At 37.5% G+C, this 19,642-nt stretch overlaps 1 protein-coding gene across 6 annotated transcripts; it reads right to left on the bottom strand.

Annotated features, from left to right (window-relative positions):
- Positions 1-79: 79 nt before the first annotated feature.
- On the bottom strand, positions 80-18,820 carry rufy2 (RUN and FYVE domain containing 2). 6 transcript variants are annotated; one of them, XM_024295057.2, is made up of 20 exons: positions 18,557-18,820; positions 16,752-17,031; positions 12,305-12,478; positions 12,084-12,201; positions 11,267-11,368; positions 11,065-11,188; positions 10,633-10,697; positions 10,477-10,542; positions 10,265-10,334; positions 10,064-10,165; positions 9,869-9,985; positions 9,705-9,797; positions 9,530-9,610; positions 8,699-8,796; positions 3,763-3,882; positions 3,454-3,583; positions 3,287-3,381; positions 2,131-2,179; positions 1,977-2,057; positions 80-1,688 (listed from the first exon to the last, which is right to left on the bottom strand). In XM_024295057.2, the coding sequence occupies exons 2-20, from the start codon at positions 16,825-16,827 to the stop codon at positions 1,545-1,547; spliced, it is 1,905 nt and encodes a 634-aa protein (XP_024150825.1). In that variant the 5' UTR covers positions 16,828-17,031; positions 18,557-18,820; the 3' UTR covers positions 80-1,544. The 6 variants fall into 6 exon arrangements, with proteins under 6 accessions (XP_024150825.1, XP_024150826.1, XP_024150822.1 ...); XM_024295058.2 differs by having other exon boundaries at positions 9,536-9,610; positions 18,557-18,819; XM_024295054.2 differs by lacking the exons at positions 16,752-17,031; positions 18,557-18,820 and adding an exon at positions 13,885-14,673 and having other exon boundaries at positions 9,536-9,610.
- Between the last annotated feature and the right edge of the window lie 822 nt (positions 18,821-19,642).

Consider the following 19,642-nt stretch of genomic DNA (forward strand, 5'->3'; position numbering starts at 1 on the left):
TAGATTTATGCTGGGATGTTCTGTGTTAACAGGCAATTCAGTCAGAAAAATCAGAGCATGAATTAAACAAGACAAAGTGGACAATTTGAACAAGTTTAGTTAGAAGTTAAATTAACTAATTTAAGATCTATACATGTACAAGATCAACATTACATGCAGAAAATGTCACATTTCCCATTTTTTTATGAAACAAAAAGAAAAAAAATGAATAGTTGTAGTTTTTAAGAGTCAGGTTGTAAACAGTGCAAAATCAAGTGTATACCCATCTCGTCACTTCAAACTTTTGGCAAGAATAAAATAAAATAAAATTATAGTTTTAGTTTAAATTGCTCCTATCAATAATGGAACAACAGAAAAAAGATGATTTAATCATGATTACAATTAACTTAATCTGCAAAAATATGTATTAATGTAAAGTTTAGACGAGGTGAAGGCATTCACCTGGCTTTTAGAAGTGCTTTAAAGATCTGAAATTTAAACAGGACCGATAATCAGTATCTTCAGTGCAGTGATGAGGAGGATCTGGAATCCAGATTGTGTTTCTACTTTTACATTTATGGGTAATTACTGTATTTACAAAAAACACATCTCTATAACTAGTGTTCATTATGGCTGTTGAATGGCACTGCACAGGGGGAAAAGGGGGTCGATTTGTCAAGCAGCATGCAGTTCAGAGTTCTGCTTCACACGTTGTCATGGTAACTTGTTGCACACAGATTCTCCAGTGTTGAAGGTACATTGGCGACTCACAAGACTTGTAAAATTCCCTAACACATCAGTCTTTACAGCAAAAATATATAAATTGTACCAACAAATGGAAAAAAAAAAACATTTTTTATCGTGGCACAGTTCTGGCTTCATTGGACCTAAATAGAAATATAAACCAAATCTTTCACTAGAGTTTCTGCATAATCTGGATTTCCATTTTTTAAGACTGATATGTAAACACAGCTTTAACCTCATTAATACATTTCAGTCCCTGAAGAAACATTAGAAACAAGTGTGTTCTAAAAATAGTAAAGAAAAATACATTTGTACAATGTGCTATTTGCATGAGGAGACACTAAGAACGGTTCAGGAATCCAGAGACATTTGGCAGAAGCAGACAGTGTAGTTTCATTTTCACTTCTTTATAAAGCTCCTTGTTCCTTCTTTCAAACCCGTCTCCACCTCCTCCAAACACTGGTCTGCTGTTCACCATGATACTCTACGACAAACTTTACAATCCTCGTCATTTTCTTACTGCATCATCAGCCAAACTTTCTATTACATAAATAAATTGTAGCTCACCTCTTTATAAGTGGGATATTTTACAGCAGGAAACTCTCTTCTGTGTTTGATTGTTGAAGAAGAGGGCAGGTGAAAGCCCAGCTTCTGTGAAGGAGCTTCCTTCGAGCTACAAAGACATAAACGGGACAAACTCTTGTGCATCGTTTCATTCAGTCCCTGCAGCAAATCCTGCTGCTGTCGATTGGTAAAAAAGTTCTTCTTCCCCCCTTTTCAAGTAAGCATGTAGGTAGTTTTGGCAGTGTTGTGCTTTTCTTTCACGTTGGATTGGAGGAGCATCGCTGGAGGAGTAAAGCGTGGCAGGTGTCACACACTCTCACGGGTTTGGGGGATGCGGGTAGGGGGAGCTCATTGTCGGAGCAGCTGTTACAGAAAATCTCCCCACAGTTCCTGCAGTGGTGCTGTGGACAGTCAGAAAGTTACATTCTCTGAAAGCAGTTACAGTAATATTGAACTTGGATTAAAAAGGTTACTAAAAGTTTCTTGTGTTTTTAGTAAGCTACTCTGTTGTTAGTCATTTCACCCCAAAAAAACTGCTAAAATTGAGCATTTTAATTATTTTCCGAGACTTTATTTTACAAATTATCCTGGAGTTATTGTGTAAAATAAAGTAGTTGTGGTAAACTTATTTAAAAATGACAACTTTCCTTTGTTCTGCGGTTATAACCTGAGTTTTACTAAAAACTGACCTTTCGTCTTGATATGGAGAACTCCTTTTCACACATTTTGCAGTGAGTGGCGTCTTTGTCCTTCAACCAAACCTGTCCACCCTGAAACAGAACAATCTTTAGAAAAAAAAAGTGTTTTGTTTTGTTAGTCTGTCTGACTGACTGGATCTCTTACCTGCAGAGCTTTGTTGGCTTCTTTGATGTCTTCAATTCTCAGTTTTGATCTGGAGAAAAAAAACATTTTAGGAAATATGGATATATGAAACATTTTATTGTCATTAACAACAACCAGATTACTGTATTTTATCGATTTATTTTGAAAATCTGATGGGAATAAAAGCAAGTATGGCACTGTCACCGATACATATCCTTGAGTAACTTAACAAAAAACGGCAAATATAAACACATTTTTAAAAGGAGTGAGCAGATCGATTAGACTGCCTTTACCTGTTGAGGTAAGAAAGACCATATAGTTGGTGATAATGTTCTTAAATTTGTTTTGAGCGTGTATGTCTTAAATTTGGTTGAAAACAACACTATTGGAAAGCATAGGTAAAATAAATAAAGAAAAATTAAATAATTGTATTTTGAATTTTACTAAGAAAAACAATACCATATTAACATATTAGGCTTTGTTTTGGAATATTCTATACAGTTATTTTAATTATAATGTTTTAAAGAAAAAACACTTTGAAAATTATAACTTTTTTTAATAGGAAAAAGTTTGAAACATAATTTAGTTGAAAAGTGCAGTCTTTAAAAAATACAACAAGTAAAAACAAATCTTAAGAATATTTTAGCCCATAATAACCCATTCTGACATGTTGACAATTTTTCTGTGGTCAACTTGATTTGAGGTATTTTTCACAAAATGTTATTATTATTATTTTTTTTTTTTTTAGGGAAAAATGGGTCTGGGTCTTTGCAGTTAAGTTACATCTGTTTGTGTAGCTAAAACAAAAGTTTTTTTTTTTCTGGTGCTTTCAAAACCTGATATTACAGACATTATTTTAATAAAAAAAAGAAACCATACTTTAAAAAAGCACAACTTTTCAAAATCTGTCAGGTTTAGATCTTTAAGATTGCACAATAACTGCTGTAGTATTAAGATATTGTTTGTTATTTTGTCTTAATTCACATTTTTTCTTACAATTTTTGTATACCAGAACAACATGGAAAATGCTCTTTTACCATTTCTAGTTTTTCTGAAGTTATGATACTCTACAGACTGAAAACAGAAGCAGCAGCTGGATGTGAAGAGTGTTGCCTTCAGATAAACAACTAAAACCTGCTTAAACTGTGAATTTGTACAAAAATGATAGTAAACATACTCGCTGAGTTTAGAGCCGAGTTCCTCCAAAGCTTGTTCTTGGTCCTCACAGATGTTCTTCAACTGAATGTTTTCGTCCTGAAGACGATGGAACTCCTGGAAAATCCCCAAACACCAATCATCCTTCAGATCAAGTTCTTTTGAACTGTTTTCTTTGCCTTTCCTCACCTTTTTCAGTCCGTTGATCTGCAGCGCCTCAGTGCCGAGTTGTGCCACCGTGTCTTTCTCTCTGTGCAGATCATTTTGTAACGTCTGTCTCCACTCCCTTTCTATCTTCAGGTCCGTCTCCAGCTGCTGGCTGCAGGTCCAGGAAAGAAGACAGAGAAAAATAGATAGAAGATGACTGAGTTTACTTTATGACTTTACTGCTTTTTCAAGCTGGAGGAAGAGTTAACCTGAAACCTGTTAAACTTCTTGAAAATGTGCGACTATGGGATTGTGTTCATATGTGTCTGTCTCTGTAGGCGTTTTGCTTACAGCTGCTTCTCCTTGTGTTCAATCTGCCGCTGCAGGCTGTCGGCCTTGTTGGCAAAGTCCAACTTGAAGCGGCGGGTTCCTTCCTCAGCTGAGGTGCGGTGCCTCTCTGCCTCCTGTAATCTGCACCATTATAACCAGGAACAAACTCAGGACCATGGAGAGACAAAACTAGGAGGCATGTGCAAGGAGAGAAGAGAGAAAACAACAGAAGATGGAAGGGACAATGGATGGGCAGAAGACAGGACTCTGAAGAATAAAGCTTCTAGGGTTAATGATGAGGCGGCGATGGACAAAGGTGTTGTAATCTGTACCGTTACAACACCAGAACGAGCCATATTGGAAAAAAGAAAAAAAAAAAGGTTAAATCAGGAAGAAAGAGATGACCTCCAAAGTAAGTGCTTATTATAGAATTTTAAGGGAAGGATTTGGACGCATCTGATTAAAAAAAATGCCTCTGAGTGCGATTACTAACAGAAGGCCTGCAAATTCTCCACATTTTCAAACATCAGTGCAAAGACATCACTAAAAGCTCCAGACACGCCCAGCAGGTTCAAAACATTCAGCTTTATTGATCCGTGTTGGTATAAGACAGAAGTTGTGAGTTCCAAAAAGCTGCACTGGGTGTTTATCCCTAAAATCAACACTAGTAATTACCACGGAATTAGAATAGGCAGAAAGATTACTACCTAAAACATTACCACAAAAGTCAGCAAGTACAATACAGTTCCTAAGTGCTTCCAACTGGTTCTTACACCTGGTAAAGCAGACAGTTGAGAACGCCTGTATACCACGACAGTGCACTAGGTTTACTCTTCAATATGTTATTTGCAGATTGTACCAGTAATAGAAACATTTATTCCCATTGCATCTGAATAAAGTTTTGCACAATGATCCATCGCCACGGCAACATGACATTCCAGCACGGCATGATAACATCTGTGTCCAATTGAAATGGTAACTGTGAAGCACGAGGGGTGACACACCGGGGTCACGGGAGCCGCTACAACACCCATCTGCCTAACGGAGGAGGAAATAAAAGTCTTTTTTTTTGTTGTTGTTTTGCACGGAGGATGTGAGGACGGTGGTGCAGTCACAGCTTGGAAGGGCTCCCACATGTGCTCATGACTCAGCAGCAACATGCCGGTTTTCATATCCACCCTCAAATCATTCCTTTTCAACAAATGCCATTTAAATATTACAATTTAATATGTTTGCTTTCAGCTAATCAACGAAAAAAAGGACACAACGATTACATCTGAGGGTCCAAATCTGATCGCGTGTACGAACCGACTACTGCAGAAGAAGAGTGGCCTGAATTTGGATGAACTTGGGAGTGAATTTAGACAATTCTGTTTTATCATTCTATCACGTCTTCTGCTTCTTTTTACAGATTTACAGAGAAATACAGCTGCTAAATTACAGAGTCTGACAGGAAAATATTACAAAGAATAAATATCCGGTAATTATGTAGCCAAAGATCATCAAAACATGTTAAAAGAAGTTGTAGATGTTATACAAATATCACGGGTTCTCGGGTCCTAAAAAACCAACAATGTCCTTTTAAGTTTCGTCAAATAATGTCAGCGCCTGTCCTCAGAAAGAGATGTCTTTGACTAGTTTGTACTGGTGCTCTGTGTCCGTGCTGGCACACTTTACAAACGACATGGCAAGAGTTCTGGTCTGACTGAGCAGGTCCTTATCACTGCACAGGGGAGCAGGAGAACAACCAAACCAACATGCAGGTTTGATGGATGGATGGATGGATGGAATGATGGCATGAAAGAGAAACAGAAGGGGAGGAAGTAGGAAAGAAAGGAAGGAAGAAAGGATGTCATTACATCAATAATCTAAGTCATCGTCTGAACATTTTGTGTCCCTTTGTTTTGTTAGTAAAAACAAACCAAGAAGTGTTAATGAGACACCGAAACACATTAAATCCGATTATCCAGTTTTTTTGTGCAAGTACATGTTCTTCATATGGAGAATGAGCAATGTGAATAAGGTGGGAGGATGAGGGAACCGGAAGGTGACAAACACAATCATGATAATGACTTCATGACAAAAACATTACAATAAAACAAGATTTCTTTTTTACTTTTCTAACAAGTAATGTTGTCTAAGAACAAAGCGTAAAAGACCAACTCAGATAAAAATTCTTTTTTTTTTAGTGCCTTGTTGAATTCTTCTGATCATAAAGGGCATAAAAATAATATTTCTTTATTCAAATTACCCGAAAAAAATTGTATTTATTACATAGAAAATACAATGGGCAGGTCACAAGCATCACTCCATTCTGATACAGCCACTTGTAGACGACTAGATCCATCTACAGTTTGGTTTTCCTAGTTTGAGCCAACATCTTACAACTTAGAAGCAAATTTTAAATGAAATGCCACTCCACTGAAACCGAGTTTAAAAAAACAAAAAAAACAATGCAGGTTTTTTTGATTTGGGCTAAAAACGGCATAATCATAATTAAAAGACCACTTAGCTTTTAGAATAGATCAAAAGATGATTGTCGTGGGTCTTTAAGCTACTAAAAATACGTCGGCAGAGTTCAACTACATCCTTTATCACTACGTAACAAGAGAGAACACCAGCATCCCAACACCTGAACAGCTGGAGAACCAGAATCAACATCCACGCTTCAACCCAACAAATACCAAGTCAGGATCTTAAAGTAGCTGCAAAAAAGACGCTCAGAAACTGCATTTGTACGCTTGCACCTTGCACTTTAGCTGCTTAAGGGGGATCAACATTCAGTTGTTCATCCTACGTAGTCGTTGCTTTAGTAAAATTATTACTGGCAATGCAAAAAAACAAAAAAGGGGTTATATTTGTCTAATAGCTTTCTCAACTAGATGAAGGCTGTTGTCTTTTTCAGACAGTTACGGAAAAACAAAAATGCAATAATAAAGGACTTAAGCTGCACATGAAATTCAAAATGTTACACAAAATCTGAACCTGTCGGATTTTAACCAATAAAAATGTAATTTATTTAAAACCTACAAATGAGCACCTGTACATCATCACATGACCTCCAGATCGTATCAGAAATGAACATACTCGTCTAAAATACGATTGTTTTTCTACGACATAGCAAATGGAAAAAGCCCTGCGTACACCAGATGGCAACCCTCTGACACCACAACAAAACAGGAGCATTGAAATGAACCACAACTTAAGATGGAACAGCTCCAAACAAACAGAAGAGATGGAACAGATAGATCGTGTTGACTGAGGGATGAATGGGCAGGGAGGGGGTCATACAGGGTCAATGAGCTGGAAGGCAGCTGCATCAAGATTCAGGACAAGTAGAAACCATGTTTTCATGCAAAAATATTTCTAGACTTCAGTTTCATTAGCTAGGATACAATATTGAGACCAATTCTAGAATTAGATTAGCACTGAATAGATTTATTCTTAGGTTTTTTTTTCTAATTTCTGACTTCAGTTTTTTGATTTTCTATGAATATGAAATCAAATCAGTTTGGTTGGTGTCTGGATCACACAAAAACTGAAATATTAAGTATTAAAGTCACACTCCAACTATATATTTTTCTTTTGTATCATCGTTCCCAGTGGTCTTTTAATTATGATTATGCACTTTTTAGCCAAAATCAAGAATCCTGTGTCATTTATTAGGACATATTTTCTGCAGAGCAGCAGGAGTTCATTAGAAATGTGCATCTGGGAAATAAATAGATAAATAAATTTGCATCTGGGCTGTATATGAGACTATTGGTGCCACTGACTGTATATAGAGAACTGAACCAAGTGAGTGATATGTCACCCATAGAAAATGACTTACTTCTGGTTCCAACCAACTTAGGCAAATTCAGTTTCCATTTTTCTGCTAAATGTCTGTCGCCATGTTGGAACTAGTAAGCAGTGATTGGTCCGTGCCGGTCTTAGTTTACATTTTAATGGCAACCACTCTCTACAACCAGTAGTGAGCATGTTAGGAGGCTACACCCCTTCCACTGAAAGCTGGCTCCAGAGAATCTGTCAATCAAACATTCAACAGGAGGCCACCTACTTTTATTGAGGCATCTGATTGGTTAGTTTATAACTTCAATAACTTACACTACAGCAAAAATGTTTATAAAATGTTTAATTTGCAAGAACATGTTAAAAAGATTTAGCGGAGCAAGAATGGTTATTCTAACAAATATACCGTGATTAATGACTGAGTAATGACTTTCTGGGACCAGCAGGTACTTCCTGTTTGGAGTGCGAGGGGGACGGGTTGCACTTTCCAGTTCTCATGTACAGTCAATATTTGATGTAGAAGTTAGTCACACTAATTTCCCAGCATTCCTATGTTTACACTCTTTCCCATTAGCTTGTAGCACCTCACAAGCCCAAGCTAACATTAGCGTAGCAAAAAAAAAAAAAAAAAAAAATTTGGAGAGTAATATCAGAGCTACCATATCCAGCTGAACAGCTTTGATCCAGATGGCAGCTTGGACAAGGAAAATTAAGATGCTATTGGATCTATTTGTCTGCAAGTGGATGCATCAGAATTGTTAATGAATTAAAATGTTTTTACGCATGTCCATCATGAGAAAAAGGCCAAAAGTACATGTTAAAAACACCAAAAACACAACTTTTATTGGAGTGGGTCTTTAAGTAATGAAATATCAGTTTGTAATTCAGATCCAGCCAACATTTTCCCACAAAATTATCAATTTTGACTGGTTTCTTTAAGTATTCAAAAACACAAAGCGAAGGAATCCTTCTGAAATGTGACTATTAAAAAACAAGTAAAATAAAAACTAAAAACATAGTATAATCTTAGAAACTCAAGGAATTTCATTCGTTTTGGAGAGGACTCGTGAAATGTACTACAGAAAAGCAGATTGGCTTCAGACGGCAGGATGAACTGTGTGTGAGGTCAGGTGAAGTGGGTTTTAGGTGGTGTACAGTAGCTAACCTCTGCTCCAGCTGCTTCATGGTGGCAGTGATCTGGTTGGTTTTCTCCTCCAGACGACTGATCACGTCATTCTTCTTCTTCATCTCCTCATTGGACGACTGCAACAAGAAAGGCTGGTTTTCAGAAGCACCACTGAAACAATATTTCCACTAAATGCTTGGGATTCTGTACATCAGGGTTTTTTTAGCAACTATCATCAGTCTCTTAATACTCATGGATGCAAGCTTCCTCTCAGATTCATTGTTTCTTCTGCTTTCAGAGTAACAGCTTGTGGTCTCAAATCACAGTCGCACAAAAATGGCCAGCCAATGATGTCACAGTTTCCTCATTTTACCTTTAAGTTCATTTGCACTTCTCTTTAACTGTTTTTTTTTTCGTTTGTGAATTCACTACAAGAGACATCTAAAAATGAGTTCAAGTCTGACGATAGCAACACTTCTGTTTGAAGAATGCTACTTTTTCAGACTTGCATAAGTTCAGTCCGAAGTTCATGCTGGTTAGTGATTTGCTGAAGTCCGTTGACTTTGCAGCTTCTAGAAGTGATTGAGACAATTTAGCTGAGGAGGAGGTGAGGATTGTTGAGGCTCTGTGTCACATATGTACGTCTATTAGTTGGAAGTATTTTTGACAGAGCCTTTAATTAATCAAAAGTGAAATAGAAAAATATCTGGAATGTCCTGAGAAAATAGATGGCAAAAAAGTACATTTTGTTAAGTAGATAGATTTGAAGGAATATCCTGTTATAAAAAGAAAAGGAGAAATAGAATATTCATTTAAATAAATGGAAAAGGGTGCAAAATATTTACAACAGATGAGGATAAATCTTCGTGCCTGTACCTGCATCTTCTGGTACATCTCTACATTGATGGCTTTTACTTCGTCCAGCTGATTTCTCAGCCCGATCAGTGTGTCCTGTTGATGAATCACGATAAACAGATTTATATGCCAGTTTTGCTGCTACTTTCCCCTCATTTTAAACGTCATTATAAAATAAGATGCTGCTGACCTGCTTTTCATGGATGTCCTTCTCCAGAAGCTTCATGGCGAGCTCCATTTCCTGTTTCATGGACACCTGGACAACCAATTCATTCTCCACATCCTGGAAATAGACAGAAATCAAGTGTTATCAAACAGATTTTGTGTACATACATGTTCCAGACATTGCATGACCTGTCTGAGCTGACACTCCTCCTTCAGCTGTCTCCTGGCCTCATTGTACATCTCGTCCAACCCCTGACGGGACTGTTTGTACGTGTCCCTCTCCACCGACACGTCTCCTTGTGTTACCTACATCAACAAGCAGACTGAAATGAATCCTGGATCGGTTCCGTTTCATCTGCTCTGAACAGCTTTGAGGCCGTGTACCTCTAAGTGTTGTTGTGCTTTGAGCAGAATCAGATTGTTTTCACTCCTCAGTTGCTGGTTCTCCTCCTGCAGTTTGATGATGTTGTTCTTCGCTATGGCCAACTGCAGACACAGAGATGAACAGATTTAACAATAATCATTTTGTTTGTCAGCAGTGTTCAAATCTACAGAATGTCTGAACGTTATTCCACTCAGCCTCACCTCCTCAATGAGTTTGGAGTTGGACTTCTCTAAATTATCCACTCTGCCTTGAAGACCATGAACTGTGGAACTTTAAACATGAATCAATCACTTTTTTGTTTGCTTTCATTCCTTTTAATCATCAATGCTTATACTTTGGATTAGTATTAAAATGAAATGTTCATATCTATAAAGATAGAACCCCGAGTATTGGATAAAGATTGAGGTCTTACTTCAGCTGGCGGTTTAATTCCTCCACATAGTTCTTCTGATCCAAAATGGAAGCTATTTGGCTGTTCCTGTGGTTATGGAGATGAACACAACAAGAATGTGAAGGAGAATAAACCAGATCTGGTGAAAAACGAGGGAGGAAATATGAAAAGCCTTACCTCTCCTCACTTCTGTAGTCATCAATGTCATTTTTCAGGTACATAGAGAAGTCAATCACCCCAACCTTGAATTGGAAGAGGGAGAAGATCAAATTAAATCACAGGAAAATGATAGAATTTTCCCTTTTTTAATGAAAAAGTTAATTTTGCTATGTGACGTGTAAGAATTCATCTTATTTGAAAAACATAAAACCAATTTGATCAGTGATCAGGCTATTACATGGGAAGTTTTGATTGCAACGTTGAGAGGAACAAACACAAAAAAAGCTGCACAACATTGAAATTGTTTGCATTTGAATACTGTAGAAAAACAAAATATATATTTTTCATTTTAACTCTTTTTTGGGCAAAAGAACAACTATATATATTAGCTTTATTAGAAGGCATATTGTTGAGGGTCATATAAAGGTATGGTTTATCAGAAAAACTCACCTGAGAGTCCAGGTCCTCTCCTTTGACGCACAGGTTAGCATCAATCACATTGAGGCCCACCAACAAGCCTACAATCACAGCTCCCTCTTCCTCGAGCATCAGGGCTGAAGTCTCATAGAAATCACTGAAACAGAGACAATTTATCCCAAATGAAGCTGTGATTCTAACTTCAAAAGGGAGACTGAGGTGTGTCTGGGTTTACCTAAGCAGGTCTTTGCGAGTGATGAGCAAGCGCAGGTAATCGGCCAGCCGTTTCTGCATAAGAGCCAGGCGGAGCCATGCTCTGGCTCTGCCTAATGGAGTCCTGGAGGACAAACATGCACACGAGAGATGAGGTCAGACTTCAGAAGACCCGGGGTCTTAGGTTGTTTGTACTGCGATGGCTCTGCAGCAGTCAAAGATTCTAACCTTCTGTTTAAAGGATTTCTCTATTAAAGTTCCAAAAATAAAAGGATCAATTCTACTTTTTATAACAGTATTTTTTTGCCTGTATTTTCTGTTTGTCCATTTACAAATCTGAACATTTCGTTTGCCCAGTTTTACATCTCCAAAGTGCATCTGCTGAGTCAGCAGCAGCAAAGGAAAGACACAAAGCTCTCCACCTGATTCAACACATATGTTCCTCAGTTTGCTGAAGGAGACAAAAAAAAAAAACTTACATTTGTCACTTCACTCTTTGAACATAAAGTTCATCCACACGTGTATATATATTTTTTTGTAATTTCATGGCACTTGCAACAAGAAACAGAACATTTAACGTTTTTCTGACCCATACACTAAACAATAGTATTGAGATAACTAAGGTCACATTCAAAAACAACAAAGACAAAAGTGTATGGAAAAATGATTTAGTGTGTGGAAAGGTGAAGTGAAAGTAAACAATACTGAGGTATTTCCCTGTTGTGGCTCAGGTCACATCCTCATGTTACACCTGTTTGAAGTCCTGCGACTGTTGTGGCTCGTGTTCCTCCACTCATAGTTTCAATCTCAGAGCACATAAGGGGTCTTTTAGTTCTTACTTCAGTCCTGGTAGATCTCGAACCGAAGCGGAGATCTCAGCTGCTTCAGGACAAAGCTTCTCCACCAGCTCCAAAGGCCCCCATAGTGACTTATTATAACCCAGGAACGACTTCTTCACTGAAAGTCAAACAAAAGAGTTTAAGAATAACTTCACACATACACAGGAAGCTCACACATTGTTCAGTAAAGACAAGCCAGCAGAAAAAAAACTAGGTCTTACCTTTAAGGCCATGTTTTAGACAGTGCTCCATGACCACAAAAAACTGCTGGAGAGGTGGGTAGTCCGAATCCAGAGTTCGTCCGAAGCTCAGCGCTGACTCGATCAGCCCTTTGATGCTCAGTTTGGCCATGTTCAGCAGGTTGGTGCGCTCCATGGCCATGGGGTCTCGCAAAGCTGCAAAACAAAAGCCCTCAGTCAGCCCTAAAAACATGTCTGGACTCATCAGAAAAAGAACATTTGACTAACTTGTGAGTCACTGGACTTTTTAAAAAAAGATTTGTTTTTAAGGTTCTCGGAGTACAAAAAAAAAACTTCTTTACACAGTAAAGGCCCAAGATGGGATTTAACCCAGAAATGTTTCTGAATCTATGTGGTAAATAAAAGAGGCTGTGGGTCTTCTTAAGCAAAAAGAGTCACACACTAGAGTTAAATCCTGTTTTTTTATTTGTTTTTATTTAAATCATACTAGGCAAATTAAATTAAAATAACCAGATTAACTGTAGTAGTAAAATTTTAAACAAACTCAGATAAGATGAGATGCCCTTCACAACAGAAGCATTGTATAAGAAATGTGTCAAAAACTAAATCATTTGTTTAAAAACCGCATGGCAAACTTTTCTAAACAACTGAAATAAGCGGAATAGTCTCCCTGCTCCGCTCCATTCTGATGTATCGACTTGTAGACAAATAGATTCATGTATTCTTAATTTTCCTCGCCTGAGCTGCCATACGGCTCAAAACTACAACTGGATAGCTTGCTGTTTTTGTTGCGTCGCAAATGTTAGCTTGGGGTTCTTAGGCGCTGTAAGCTAGCAGGAATGTAAACGAGTGATGGGATGTCAGCAGAGGGTTACTTTCATACAAACAGTCTCATCCACAACTCAAAAGAGAATTATTAATGAACTGTCACTCTGCAGAAATTATTTTGGCTATAAATGACATAATCATAAGTAAAAGACCACTGGGAAGGATTTTACAATAGATCAAATACAGTTATGGAACTTTAAGGATACATAAAGTAGGGTTCCGAGAGTCCTAGACAATGTTAGTTTTTAATAAATCTACAACTATCCCTATTTGACACAATAAGGTGATAAATGTGTGTCAATACAGAATGGGAAAAGGCACAAATTGCAGGTGTTGAAATATAAAACTATCGAGCGATTTTGGTGTGAACACATGACAACAGTGAGACTATATTGAGCAGAGGGTGGTGGGAGGATTTGAGAGGACAATGATTTTCTGCACTGTCCATGCTGGAGCATCACAGAACAAACCATGTTAACCCAAGGGGAGGGATTTCCACTTGCATCAGCATGTGATGCCTCGTGCCCTCCAGTTGAGGTGGTGTAACAAACAATATTCACACTGGAAGAAATCAATTTGTCTCACATTAAGAATCATAATAGAAGCAAGAGGGGAGGAAATGCATCTTTTGTTAAACTGTGGTAACTAAAACCCCAATTAAGGTGACCTATTTTTGTAATTTAGTGAATGCAACAAACATTAATACATTTAATCAAACAATTAAATTCAAAAGCTATTGATGTAATTGAAGAAAAAGCAGCTCTTATGTCTACCAGGTGCTGCTCTAACTCCACCTTGAATGGTCCAGTCCCCGGGCAGCGACGTTCTGTGTTCCGACACTTTGGGCAGGACGTGAATGCTTCCCGAAATAGTCTCGGACGCTTTCCTAGCCAAAGCGAAGATAGGAGCCTGCCATCGCCCGTCTCCTCCACCGCCTCCACCCCTCACCGTGCTGCTGCTAGCCTTCTCCCCACCAGCCGTCTTGTCTTCTTGCAGCCTCAAAACCCCGAAAACATGAGTTTTCTCCTTGCTGCTGTCCGCCTCAGACAGAGCCAGGTCATGCTCCGCGCTCGATGCCATGTTCAAGTCCGTCTGAAATTATTATAATCAACTTTGGAGCGCGACACGTAAATAAAATTCATACGCTTTGCTAATCGAAATAAAACAAATAGACGTGCATTGCATTAAATATTAAATAGAGGTCATTGGGAGGGGAAAAAACAGCCACCAAAATATGACAGGTAAGATCACTGCCAACAATCAAATATGACCTGACGCTACCGGTCTATCAAACCAAACGTCGACGTCATCCTCACGGCTTGATAGGCGTTACTCCAAGCGGCGACAGCTCAAAAAAATAAAAGTAAAAAAATTCCTCCGAGAAACGAGGATTTTCATCGCATAGTGGAATGGTTCAGATTTGTTTACAGGCAGAAAACCCTAACCGACAGTCTCGCTGCACCCTCTGGAGGGGCGGTGTCACAAGGCCCACAAAGGCAGCACTACGTCATAACTTTAAAGCTCCCGAGCAGGAAACCTGTCGCCCCCTGCCGCTGGAACTGGGAACTGCAGGACAGTATGTGATGCTGCATAGTGCTGAAGTATATGGAGCCATTGATGTGCCACTATTATGCATGCCAAATTCACTGTTTTGAGATAAACATTTTCTAAATTGCAAACAAAATGTAAAGTGTTAAGAACAAAAATTCGTAATTTTCAAACAGAAATATTTAATGATTGCTTTAAAAAAATGTTTTGCTTTCAAAATATTTCTGTGATTGCGGCACAAACGTTTTTCTATGTGTTGTGCCTCATCCTGCTTTCTTTCTTTTTTCCAAGTTCAAATTGAATTGACATTAACCATTATAAAATAATTTCAAAATGAAATTAATTGATTAAATTGATTTTAGAAAATAACATTTAGATTGAGATGCAGTAGGTTTATTTTACTATAATATTAAAACAACCATGTATCATCATAGCGAACAACACACGTGATGGCAGCAAAACATGATCAAACCATACTTTACAATCCAATGTGTTTCCACACATTAGATTGTGATTTTGTTAACATGTGACCATGCAATGTGGTATAATGTTCTGTTTCATTTGTATTATTTAGATGTGGAACTTTAAGAAACTAAAATGTAAATTAATGTTCCATTAATTATTTTTCACTTGTTTGTACACATATTTAATTCAAACTTTATTATCTTGAAAAAAAAAAACAATAATAATGATAAAATAGAAGAAATCTGAATCGATTTTAGGTCAAAATGAACCAATGTCCACTATGAATTGTATCGGCAACCACAAATTATGATATGATTCGAATAATTAAAAATACATTTTTAGATGCATTTCCACAAGTGATTCAATATATTCAAATTTTCCTTTTGTTGTGACTAAGTGGTGTTATGCATTACTATTTTTCCTGGATTCTAGTTCAGCGTTTTTGGTTTGTGTCTAGTAAATTCATCTTTCCTGCTTGGGGTTTGTGAACTCATTGTAGGAAAGTCTTTTATATTTTTTAGGTATTTTATTGAGCAACACACTTATTGTTGAAGTTATCGATTAAGTTTCGGTTTTGAGAATGCACCCCCATGTATATTATTGCTGCCATGTGCGTGCATAAGCCAAAATCACACTCAACCGCTAACACAGGAATTAGAAAACCATGTATTCCTTCAACTTCAATAAAACGTTTACCGAGAACTGGGTTTTTTGTGCCCTTCTCTCTGAAAGGAGCTCTGAAAGAAGCTATTAGACCAGCATTCCTCTCCAGAGTGTTCAAACTTTAACACACTCAACCACACTCACATTTTCAAACAATTTGTCTTCAGTCACAAGAAAAGTTCTCAAAGTAGCACAGAATAAATCATACAATTACATGACTGCTTTTTTTAATATAGAAAGTTAAAAAATGCATATAAATATTTTGTCACTGTATATATCAAGTTGAAGAAAATGTTCAATAAATATAAAGAATAGAGAAGATTGATCACCATTTTTTTGCTGCTTAGGTAATGTTGGCTGGAGTTGTGAGGGGCTTTAGGCTATCGGGAGAGAGTATAAATAAAGTAATGATGGGAAGTGGGGGCAGGCTTACTCTGCACCAACAGTTCCGCCCTCAACTCAGAGACAAATTTCTAATGAACTACTGCTGTTCTGCAGAAACTATGTCCTAGAAAATGACAGGTTGTTTGATTTTGGTTAAAAACTACATAATCATGTTCAGCTTTGGGAATGCTTTTAACCCTGGAGGACCCATGGGGTCAAATTTGTCCCCTATTATTTATTCATTTATTTTTAATTTCTTAATTTTATTTATTTATATTTTTAAATGTTATTTTTTTAACTTTTATCTTTTAGTTTTTTGGCTGCTGCTAACCTAAAATGAAAAAGAAAATGTAAATTTAACTTTAAAAGCCCAAAAGGAAATAGTTTTTGTGTTCTCCAGGGTTAAAATCATGAAATGGTTATTAAATTTTGGATAAATCTAATGGATGTCTTAAAACGTGTCTATAGAAAAGTGCTTGTTATTTTTCTTGTAGTAAACATTTCTAGAATAGGATAATGTGAGAGTAATCATTATAAACAAATAAATAAAAGTAGGTTCTGTCAGTCGTTCACACAGTACCTTGGCTGTAGGCTAACCGCTCCATACTCTCACTGTGAGTGATGCCCCAGCGATGAAGACTCTGAGGGGAGTACATGTTAAGTCCAACTCCAGGCCAACCTCCACTTTGTTGCAGAAGAAAAAAAAAATGCTTGGTTCTTTTCTTTTTCTTGTAACTTCGTGCACTGGTTTTCCAGTTTGTCTTTGGATGTTCCTCTTTTCTACACAAGGGTGGACTGTATGATGTTCTTCAGTCTGGTCAGGTTTGGCCTCCGCTTCAGAATGTGATGAACAGTGATGCCTGTGTGACACAGAGCAAGAAAGACTTTAAATACGAAAGAATTGAAGAAATAAATTGACTTACTCTAAACCTGCAGCTTGCCTCATTAATAATCAATGTAGTCACATGTCCAAAAAAATCTCTATTTGGATAAGTTTAATTCTATAAAAATAAATATAACTAGAAAAATTGCATTACCTCCGATAATGCATGTGTGAATGCATTTTCGCGTTGTGTAAAGTTGTGTTAACTTTGTGTAAGTTGTGTAATTGTAATAATGTGTAGTAAAAGCATGAATTTGCTGAACATGCTGGATGTGTAAAATTGCATAAAATGCTGAATTTGCTGAAAATTTGCACAAATTTGTGTAAAATTGTGTTAAATTGTGTAGTTGTGTAAAGTTGTGTTAAATTTGTGTAAGTTGTGTAGTTGTAATAATGTGTAGTAAAAGCATGAATTTCCTGAAGATGCTGGATGTGTAAAATTGCTTAAATTGCATAAAGTGTGTAATTTGCAGGAATTTGTAATAAAATCCTATTAGTTATAATGGGGCTGAAAAAACGCACAAATTGTGTAACTACGCAAAAACTGTAAAGTTCACAACTACTAAAAATACAAGCAGTAATGTCCTTAACGAGCTGAACGTTTTGATACCAAGATTGTGTAAGTCGCATAAAGTGTGATAAAGTTTTTACGTGCCGAAAAACGTACGGAAGTGGACATAAACTATAATAATAAAGAGAAACAGAAAAACAATAGTGTGAATGCATTGAATGCATTCACACAAATAAAAATACATTTTACTCACAATCAAAATCTATGATATTTTTACTTCTTTTGATGAAGATCGATGCATCCAGTTGGTCTGGATGTTTTAGTAAATATAGCAGCAGTAAAGTGTGTTAGAAAACCCGTTGCTGTTCTTCCTCTTGTGTGGTTTTTGCATTCTCTCTCCTCCCTAATCACTTAAGGCTGACCAAGACTCACATGACTTGCTTTTTCTGAGTGGTCATTCACTGAAATGTTCTTATTTCAGAGAACACATATGCTACTGTGCAAAAAATGTCCATGTATTTTTTTTATTTTTTTATTTTTCAGTTTATCCACTAAACATTAGAACTAACAATGATTCATTATTATTTGTAAATGTTGTGTTTTTGCAGGTTTGACAGATATTATTGAACAATAATCTGCATAAACAACAACAGATCATCACTTTTTATATAACTGAAGGCTGCATATATGCTTTTAAATAGACTGTACAAACATAACAGACATTTGAATCAGTCAATATGCTTTAAAAGCTTTCTCCACTGATGCTAGCCTGCAGCCCAACAGTCTTGCAGTACTGCTGCTGTTTCACAGGCAGATGAGCAGTCGAATTTGAGAAAGTTTGCTTAAAAAAAACATAATATGTTTGTGCATTTCGGCACATCTACATGTAAACTGCAATTGTTCATTTACATTATGTCCCTATTGTGAATAGACCATGTGCAGTCATCAAATGTGCAGTTGTAAGATGAGTTTTGAAATGACAGTATCTCACCTCAGCATGAAGATGCACCATATTGATCCTCAGCCGGTTAGCTTGCCTTCAATCTGTTGGCTCTGCAGCCTGGACTCGATGGAGATCTTCAGGGCTGCAGTCCAGTCAGCCACAGACTGCATGCACCTCCCAGATCAAACCGCCTTACAGAGTGCAGACGTCTGTTTACGTGTTCATTCAGCACACTCTGCATGCCTGACGTGTCAGCATCTATGGTTTCAAAGCAGGAAGCTTCTGAACGCTCTGGGGATATCTCCGACAGAAACCACAACTATCACCCCACACAGCACCCAATGACAGGCGAGCAGAGAGGCTGAGGGAGGGGGAGTACGGAGAGAGGAGGGGGTTTGGACCAAAGACATGAAAGAAAAGGAGGGATGCTGTGCAGGAGGAAGAGGAGGAGCTGAAAATAAAACATGTGCAAGAAGAACACTGCAGAGAATTTACTGCTTTTTCAGTGCAAAACCTGAGAGCACAGAAATGAGGCGAACACTTGAATGACATGCAAAACATAGTGAAAGAACACGTCAGGTCTGCTGCTGTCCAATCAGAAGGCAGATTGAGGGAGGATCCCACAGAGGCATTAAAATGAATGACTGTGCGGATGTGAGAGTGAACCTTCTTACTGCAGATGTAAAGTGATCGCAGAGAAATATGAGATAAGAAACCAATCATTAATAAGTAATACACCCATCTATCAATGCATACCTGGGAGTTTATTTATTTATTTATTTATGAGTGAAACATACTGAAAAATTTCAGTATACCAAATAAATAAATAGGCTACAGGGGGTTTTGGGGTTATCAGCTTTGGGTTTTGGACATTATGCTCCAGGAGGCGCTGTGACTTTAACAGCTCTGTGAAGAAACTGTTTCTTAGTCAGCTTGTTTTACACCTGATGCTCCTGAACTTTCTTCCTGATGGTAATGGGGAGTGTTCTTTATCAATATGCTAAGCCTTTTTTTTTTTTGGAGTCCAGATCCGGTGGTTAACATCCCACTATCCCGTCTCGTCCTCACCACCCCAAGCCAGGTCTGTTCTGGACTGTGGAGCATCTGTACTGCACTGTCATAATGTATACAAGA

The sequence above is a fragment of the Oryzias melastigma genome, linkage group LG3, assembly GCF_002922805.2.
Source record: "Oryzias melastigma strain HK-1 linkage group LG3, ASM292280v2, whole genome shotgun sequence".
Classification (NCBI taxonomy): Eukaryota; Metazoa; Chordata; class Actinopteri; order Beloniformes; family Adrianichthyidae; genus Oryzias; species Oryzias melastigma.